This window comes from Hypanus sabinus, chromosome 2 (assembly GCF_030144855.1).
Source record: "Hypanus sabinus isolate sHypSab1 chromosome 2, sHypSab1.hap1, whole genome shotgun sequence".
In the NCBI taxonomy this organism is placed as follows: domain Eukaryota; kingdom Metazoa; phylum Chordata; class Chondrichthyes; order Myliobatiformes; family Dasyatidae; genus Hypanus; species Hypanus sabinus.
Window position 1 is genome coordinate 35,391,120 of NC_082707.1, and position 9,395 is coordinate 35,400,514.

At 38.5% G+C, this 9,395-nt stretch overlaps 1 protein-coding gene across 2 annotated transcripts; it reads left to right on the forward strand.

Moving 5' to 3' along the window:
* Nucleotides 1–1,167: 1,167 nt before the first annotated feature.
* Nucleotides 1,168–7,440, forward strand: LOC132377663 (GPI mannosyltransferase 4-like). Of its 2 annotated transcripts, none has more exons than XM_059943889.1 (3): nucleotides 1,168–1,291; nucleotides 4,082–4,237; nucleotides 5,438–7,440. In XM_059943889.1, exons 2-3 carry the CDS (start codon nucleotides 4,120–4,122, stop codon nucleotides 7,066–7,068), a joined length of 1,749 nt encoding a protein of 582 aa, XP_059799872.1. In that variant the 5' UTR covers nucleotides 1,168–1,291; nucleotides 4,082–4,119; the 3' UTR covers nucleotides 7,069–7,440. The 2 variants fall into 2 exon arrangements, with proteins under 2 accessions (XP_059799872.1, XP_059799863.1); XM_059943880.1 differs by having other exon boundaries at nucleotides 1,197–1,305.
* The last annotated feature ends 1,955 nt before the right edge of the window (nucleotides 7,441–9,395 follow it).

The window sequence follows — 9,395 nt, forward strand, 5'->3', positions numbered from 1 at the left end:
AACAAGGAAGAAGACATGGAATATTCACTACCTTTATTTAGAATTCCCCTAGCTGCCTCTCACTGAAATGTAATCTAGGTCTAAGGAAGCAAACAGGTGATAAATGTGAGACCTGGTTTACTAACTAATAAAGTCATCCATTGTAACGGCTTAACATGCTCTGACTGAGGGGCGGTTGTTAATAATTAAAGAATTAAAATCTGTTATTCTGATTCTGATGGTATAACTCCAATTTTTCTTAATGCACTACTGCGTGGAACCTGTAACACGAAAGGGTTTTGAAGCTTTTTTTTCTGTTTCTATAATTTTTCCTACCACTTTTAAATGTAGACCCAAGAACATTCCAACAGAGTGGTAATGAGGCGTTTCTCATGAAAGTCACTAGACTGAAATGTTTCCTGTTACTTTCAGTGCTGCGGCTGCCCGACTGCAGAATATTTTCCAACACTCTGGCTTATTTCATATTTCAGGAATTACTGCATGTTGAGGGTGGTGATAGGTCCTGGCCATGCGGCCACTGACACCGATCTTTGAAGAGTAATGATAATGTCTGGGGTCACCCGTCATGGAAAGACATTGCCCCAAAAAGAAGGCAATGGCAAATCACTTCCGTAGAAAAATTTGCCCAAGAAAAACCAGGATCGCCTACGTCACACCACACGGCACATAACGAACGACGATGACATGTTGGCTCGTTAATTAGCTTTTTTATTTTGAGGGAACAATTTTAATTACATTACCTCCAAATTTTTAAAATGCTGTGGATATACTTTAAAACACACACACGCTTAAAAGCAATTGCGTCCAGCACGGGGCAATTTCTATATCATTACGTGTTCGGTTCATGTTAGTTTCCCTTCTCTTCTTTCCGGCTTTTATTAATCCGTTTTGTCATGTCACCCTGTCATGCTGAATCTACGGGACAGAATATTGCTGACCCTCGTGTCAAACTTGGAAAACTCCACTATTATTTATCAACGGCAGTTTGAACTTGTTAGCTGCCCTTCTCGCTTGAAAGTGTTGATCCAAATCCCGCTTTGGCGTGAATACAATAAAAAAGGTCAGTCATGAGATCAGAACACTTGGCCCGTTTCTTGTCGGCAAGGAATTAAATCTCTCCCGTCGAACGTGCGCCTTTAAAGTCTTCTCGCCATCCTCTTGACAACGACGCAGGTCGAGCGCCATGACGTCAAGACCAAACAGCCAATCAAGATGATCGTATTTGAATCTATGTACGCGGCCCTTGCGTTTGTACATCCGCAGCCGTCCCGATGTCGGGTGTAGAGTGGAGGTAATGTCGGAGAGGTGGGTGATAATGATGGCCACATGGCAGTACGAGAGGGAGGCGCTCATACTTTAGCGCTACACGTGTCCCTCAGTCTATTTACCCCTTTCGCCGGGCATGTGAGGGAGGCTTAAACATCAGCGGTGGGGCAGGTTCTCCAGCGAGTGGACCAGGTGCACACTGGAGGTCTACACCGTTTTATTCTTGGCATTACTGCAAGCTCTCATTTGCAATAATTAAATTCTTGCACTCATAAAAGCCCCTCTTCACAAAATGTGGTCTTTGTTGGAATGCAAAAGAAATACACAGTAAGCTCTCACACACGGCCCTGTAAAAATGGACAAACAGTTTGAGGGTCGGTTGTTGGCATTTCTTGCGTATCTGAAATGCAGAGTCAGAGAACATGATGTTGTTGAATTGTCTTGTTAAATGATGGAGCAGGCTGAGCCTGTTTCTTTTACTCTTCTGATAGAGTGTTATGGGATGTTTTTCATCCACCTAGCAGACAGGGTTTTGGTTTATTGGCTTCTCACAATACAGCACTTCCTGACAGGTGTCATCCAAGACTTCTGATGTAGATGAAATAGCCATCAAAAGAACTAAACCTAAAGCTGTATAATTGTTTGCTGCCCAGCACAATTTTCTTTCAATTTCTGATTGGACTACTGTGCCACAAGACCTGTCATTACTGAATAGCTCCTTGGTGTGGCTAATTGGTATGTCCCACATTGGGAGGACTTGCTGAGCAAGCAATGTACTTGTCTAGATTTCTGGTATAATCCCAGGTATAATTGTGGAATAAAAGTAGTTCAGTGGCGTCTCTTGGATCTCCTGTGACTTTCAGGTACCAACAACTTGTTTTATTTTGTCACGTGACCATTTGTATCTGTCTGCTGAGTATATTAGTGTATTTTGAAAGAGACGTTACTGCTTAGAATCATATCACAAGTAGCCAGTCAAATCTTACTTTAATAACTACACAGTAATTAACAGCTGACACAATAATTAAATTTAACTGCACTTTTTACTAAATAAAGCATCCATTGTTTATTAGAGCCTTCAAATAAAATTGGACTTCAAACCATACAAGAAAATTTTAAAGCATCTTCAGGGAGATTTAAGAAACGTACCAATTTGAAGTTGTGATTTCAGAATCTAGCCAAGAACATTCAATTCATGGTGTGTGGTTAAAAGAGGGCCAAGTGGCTAGAATTTGAAGTGCACATTCATCTTAACAGTTTACAGGGCTGGTTGTTACAGTGATTGGATAATGCCATAGAAAGTTCTGAAACGGAAATGAGAATTTCAAAATTGATGTTTTGCATTATCTCAAACTAAATTATGTAAGCAACAATATGACTATAATGCAGATAGATCTTGGAGTAGGATAAAGTGTGAACTTGGTTAGGTAAGTCAGCTTTCCGTTTGAGGAGAGTGCAAATTTCTAGAGGGTCAAATGTGAGAGTCTGAATATGTAAGCACTGGAATACTAAAGTCTTAAGGAGGCAAAAGGAATGAGTACCGATTTCATTAAGAAATAAAAGATGTGAGCAGAAATGTGGAATGAAATGAAAGCGGAAATAGATAGTTGTTGAGTGGAATAATTAAAGTGGCATCAAAGTCCCAACCCGATTCTTGAATCTAAGAATTGTGTAAGGGGTTGTATAAATACAATTTATTCTTTCTGACATTGTTGGGCAGCTGTTTATATTTTTTATAAAGATTTCATGGCAAAGTCAGGGTGACTGGAGAGGAGGAGAGGCAGATTTGAGGCCTGTCCACCTAAACCGAGAGCGAGGTTTGATCGATCTAAGCTCCAGGCCAAATTGGAAAGGTCAAGTATGAGTGGAAATGTGGTGGTGTCTAGATCCAGTGTATCGATGTGACAGGGCCCGGGTCCTACCTAATGTGAGGAACGACCCAATGTTTGAAGGCTTTAAATTGATTGGAAAGGCAAGGTGTCAGGAAAGAAGCAAAGGTCGGGATGGATCTGCTCGCTGCTCTGCGACTTTTATTTGGCTCTGCACTGAACTTTGGCTTAGGCTGTGGCCTGCTGTGCGCTTTATGTCTATGTGCACTTTTGTTCTGAATGTTATTTGCTTACTTTTATTGTTTGTATGATTTGTTTCATTTCTACCTCCACATTTCATTTTTGATGGTCTTTTTTATGGGTTTTTTTAGATTTCTTTGTTTTTTGGCAGCCTGTAAAGAGATGAATCTCAAGCTTGTATAATGTCTTCATATTAGATAATAAATGTACTTTGAACCTCGTAAAAAGACAGTAATATTTCAGAGCAGGAAACCTTGTTATTACACTTTAACCATCAGGCTTCTGAAGCAGAGTGGATAACTTCACTCACCTGAACACTGTACTGGATCAATGATGGACTCATTTTCAAAGAATCTGCAAATCATGTTCTCGGTATTATTTATTGTATTTGTACAAATTGTCATCTTTTGCACATTGATTGTTAGTCTGTGTGACTAGTTTTTCATTGATTCCATTGCATTTCTTTGTTCTATTGTAAATGCCGGAAAGAAAATGAATCTCGGTAGCATATGATGACTTGTAAATACTTTGAAAATAAATTTACTTTCAACTTCGGTTCTACTCTTGGTTTTCTCTCTTCATATGTACTGCTGATCTGGTTAGTGTATAGAGCTTTCTGTTTCATTTAATAGATCATTATATTTGTCTTAACCTTTTGTTAAGACATAAACATTTAGTTCCTAAAAGTGTTGCATTATTACTTTGTTATATATGAACTAATAAGAAATGCATTTGTTTTTGAACAGCATGCGGTGGTTTGATTTTCTGCAGTAAAGTGTACAGAATGGCGCTCAAACTATTGTGGCTGGCTCTTGGAGTGGTCAGGGTTCTGTGGTGTTTAGCACCACAAACTGGCTACATACATCCTGATGAATTTTTTCAATCTCCAGAGATCATGGCAGGTAAAGAAGTTGATGCACTTGTTTTAGTGTTTTCCCCCTTACTAATAACTTGCTTCTGTTTGTTCTTTTCCAATTAAATCCCTTCATCTGCCTTGCCTTCACAGAGACTGACATCAGTTGGCACAGCATGCTGTCAAAGGCATTATTCTGGGTTCCTGGACCTATCGCTTTGTTTTACTACCTGTCTGCAATTTGTTTAATTTCACAGGCCAGTTTAAAACTGTTGCCATCATTAGTAATATTTATTGCAAATTTCTTTCCAGCTAATGCATGGAATAATAACCTTGCACTGAAATACTGCTCAGTAACAGTGTCATAACATTTATTTACACCCTTTAATGTCTCCCCTATCACTAATTCTCCCTGCAGCTTAATGTTGTGTATGTCTACTTCCCATTTCCAGTGTTATTTGTTTTTTTAGTCCAATTTCTTAGTGTGTATTTCATTGATGTCATTAAATATGTAAAGAGATAGCGACATTTCATAAATAGTGTGATGCAGTAAACCTTGTATTCATTATTAAACTACTCAATCTTTTTTTCTGTTTTAATCCCTTGATGCCTGTGAACAAACTGGATTACAATTTTTTTTTAATATAGTTTGCTAGGATGAGGCCTCAGTGCAGCCACAATCAAAAAGAATAGGGAAGCCAAGATGTTAAATCAGGATTAGGCAAAGTGAAATATGTATTTAAGAATATATAGGAAGAAGTGAAGAATGAAATGGCTTTCTTATTTTTGAAGCTCAGGAGAAGAGTTAATTCATGCAGGCGATGGACCAATTAATTTCAATCTCATGCAGTGAGGAAACAAGAACGAGAGACTAGTTGTGGAGAGCAGTAAGAAAGCAACACCAAAGATTAATAAGCATAGTGATTTAGTAAATAAAAATTGCTTTGCATGCAGCTTGGATTCCAAAGGTTAGAAGAGAATCATCAATAAAATGACTAGCATTGTATTGTCTTTCATTGATAAGGAAGAGAAAATGAGAACTAAAAAATAAAGTCTTATTTCATGGAACCAGTTTTAGTGGTAGAAGAGGCAATTTCATTAGGGGCCAGAGGAATTACTGAGATCAAGAATTGAAAGAGATTGAGTTAATATCAAAGATAAGTGGTAATATATTGGATATTGTTGTTTCTTGACTGCATATAATCATCAATATAATATGCTTATATTGAATTCATTTTTTTCTTTACAGGTGATATTTTGAATCTCAAAACATTCCGTACTTGGGAATTTAATACCAGTTACCCCTGCAGATCGGTACTTTTCCCATTGGTCACCACGGGCTTTTCATTTACAGTACTTAAAGCCTTAAATAATAGTGGCATTTTTGGTAACATCATAAACAGTTACACTTTACTGGTTTTCCCCAGGTTTTTCCTGACATGCCTGTCCTTTGTATTGGACTATTCTGTATACCAATTAGCCTGGGTCTGGAGAGTAGATCCTTGGAAGGCTTTAACGCTGCTAGGTGGGTCACATGTCATGTTAGTTTTTTACACTAGAACATTTTCAAATGTTATAGAAGCAGATTTGTTTGCATTGCTTCTGTTGTTGGTCGCTATCGACACAAAGCAAGCAAATGTGGGCCCAGATACTGGAGAAAAGGACAGAAGGAAAAATAAACATATTGGGATTGTTTTAGCTGCTGGGTTTTTTAATAGGCCCACATTCATTGCTTATGCTTTAGTGCCAATGTTCCTGTGGCACTTTTGTGATCAGAAAGGGACAGTGCAGTTCAGTTTAAATCATTTTATGACAAAATGTGTTAGCATTTTGATTTCTGCAACTGCAACCAGTTTTCTTTTCATTATGACAGATGCACTATATTTTGGGTCATTGTTGTCCAAATGGGACTGGGTTTTGAAAGATGGGAACACTATGTACAAACATATTGTTGACATAAGCCAACATTTAGTTTTAACTCCTGTCAATCTTATTTTCTATAACTTAGATCAAAAAAGCCTTATTGCACATGGGAGTCACCCTTGGTTTACACATTTAATACTGAATAGCTTTCTGCTGTTTGGTGGCCTTCATTTGTCTGCTATTGTATCTGGTATCAAAATGATGATCAGCAAGTTTGCCTATAAAGCCAGCTCTTACACTTCTTGCAAAAAACAATCCAAAAAGAAATTGTTGGCACAGCTTTCTCTTGCTTCCCATTCTGATGTGTATTTGTTCCTTGTCTATTTAATCCCTATCATTGTTCTGTCTATGTTTAGTCATCAGGAACCAAGATATATTAGTCCACTCATTGTGCCACTTGTTATTCTTAGTGCTCCAAAATGCAACGTGTTCCAATGGAAAGTTATTATAGTCCTGTTTAATATCTTGGGGTCACTGCTGTTTGGTTGTTTGCACCAAGGTGGCCTAATTCCTTCCCTGTCCTACCTGGAGAAAGTTCTTCATTCAAAGAATCATGGGGCAAAGCAGTACGAGTATGATTTGGTATTTTACCATACCTACATGCCTCCAAGGTACCTTCTGAACTTTAAACCAAATGAAGAGTTCATCAGAGTCATTGACCTGTCTGGGTCCGATGTGCAGGTGCTGAACAGCACAGTGAAAGGGCTGCTTGACAATAGCTATTCCAAACACATTGGGAAGAATCAGGAAAAGACTATCTATATCATTGCGCCGGGTACTGTTCAAAGTGATATTGAAAACTGTGGATTCTATTGGAAAACTGTGAAGTCCTTCTTTCCTCATTTAACTATGGAAGATCCTCCTCACATTCCTTCTCTTCTATCAAAAAATGGAGTAAGCCAGCTTAGTCTTTACATTTTTGAGGTGGACATACCGTCAAAGAACATGGAAACCTAGTTTTATGTTTTCCTATCATCTGTTGTACAGTTAACTGTGCTGAAACATAGATTTATTGTAAAAGAACTTGAATGTTTTAACAGAGCTTCAAGTTACTTCACCTCATTTGAAGTCTTAACACAACAGAATAACCATGTTCAAAGGTTTGCCATTTTAACAGACAATCATAGAATTACTGTGCAAAAGAAATGGAGGGAAAATATTTTATTTCTACAGATATCTGGAAAATATAATGATATATATGGTGCTCCAGGGTAGTATGCAATGGTACATATGTCTATATAACCTGTAGTATCATTTGTTGGTTTTGGGGGTTGCAAATCCCTTGCAATGAAAAGCTTATCACTCTGGTAATAAATCAGCTTGAAGCACGTTCTGCTATATAATGATTTGCCGTGGAAGGATGGAAGAATGACAGACATAAAAGTAGATTTCTGCTGGGATAAGATGTTTTGTATTTTGGGGAAAACAATTTACAATACAGAAAAAGAAATTGTATCTTAGTAAGTTTCAGTGATATAAGTTTGTTGAGTGTACAAATGAGGTGTCCAAAATTACTTATATAAATATTTATAAATGGATATACATATTTATAGACAAATATGATCACTGTATTAGAACATAGAATGTAGATATCTACAACACATTACAGGCCCTTCAGCCCACAATGTTGTGCTGACTATGTAACATACTCTAGAAACTGCCTAGAATTAACCTATAGCATAGCCCTGTACTTTTTTAAGCTCTGTGTACCTATCTAAGAGTCTCTTAAAAGACCCTACTGTATCCGCCTCCACCACTGCCACCGGCAGTGCTTTCCACACACCCGCCACTCTCATGGACACAGACTCCAAGATCTCTCTGATCCTTCACACAGCCAATACAATTCTAATTAATACAATATTCTGTCTTCAAATTTGCACCACTTCACACTTACCTGAGTTGAACTTCATCTGCCATCTCTCAGCCCAGTTCTGCATCCTATCGATGTCCTGCTGTAACCTCTGACAATGCACCAGACTATCCACAACACCCCCAACCTCTGTGTCATCAGCAAACTTACTAATCCACCTTTCTACTTCATCTAGGTCATTTATAAAAATCACAAAGAGGAGGGGTCCCAGAACAGATCCCTGTGGAACACCACTGGCCACCATACTCCATGCAGAATATGAACCATCCACAACCACCCTTTGCCTTCTGCGATATCCATATACACTACATCCACTGCTCTACCTTCATTAATATGTTTTGTTACATATTCAAAGAATTCAATCAGGCTCATAAGGCATGACCTGCCCTTGAAAAAGGCATGCTGACTATCCCTAATCAGATCATGTCTCTCCAAATGCTCATAAATCCTCTCTCTTAGGATCTTCTCCAACAACTTGCCCACCACTGAAGTCAGACTCACTGGTCTATAATTTCCTGGGTTATCCCTACTCCCCATCTTGAAGAAGGAAACAACATTTGCAACACTCCAATCCTCCGGTACTTCTCCAGTCCTTACTGATGATGCAAAGATCATCTCCAGAAGTTCAGTAATCTGCACCCTTGCTTCCATCAGTTGCCTGCGGTATATCCTGTCTGGTCCTGGCAACTTATTTAACTTAATCCTTTTCAAAAGCTCCAGCACATCCGCTTTCTTAATGTGAATATGCTCAAGTGTTATGTCTGCTGCAAGTTATCTCCACAATTGCCAAGGTCTAAAGCAAAGTATTAAGTACCTCCGCTACCTCCTCCGACTCCATGCACATGTTTCCATTATTGCACCTGATTATTCCTATTCTCATACGGCTCATCCTCTTGTTCTTCACATAGTTGTAAATTGCCTTGGGGTTTTCCTTAATCCTGCTCACCAAGGCCTTCTCATGGCCCCTTCTAGCTCTTGTAATTTTATTCTTAAGCTCTTTCCTGGCAACCTTGTTATTTTCTTGAACTCTATCAGTACCTAGTTTCTTGAACCTTTAGAAAGCTTTTCTTCTTAACTAGATTTTCCACTTCCTTTGTACACCATGTTTCTTTTACTCTACCTTTCCTTACCTTAGTGGAACATACTTATGCAGAACTCCATGTAAATGTTTCCTGAACATTTGCTACATTTCTGCCGTGCTTTTCCTTGAGAACATTTGCTCCCAATTTAGGTTCCTAAGTTCCTGCCTAATAGCATCAAATTTTTCCCCTACCCCAATTAAATGTTTTCCCAAATTGTTTTACTATGTATTCTAATAATTTGAGTATGTACGTCAGAGGTATTATTTGCAAATCTGAGGATGACATGAAGATCAATGTTGTAGATAGCGATCGGGATAGTTAGAAGCTACAGG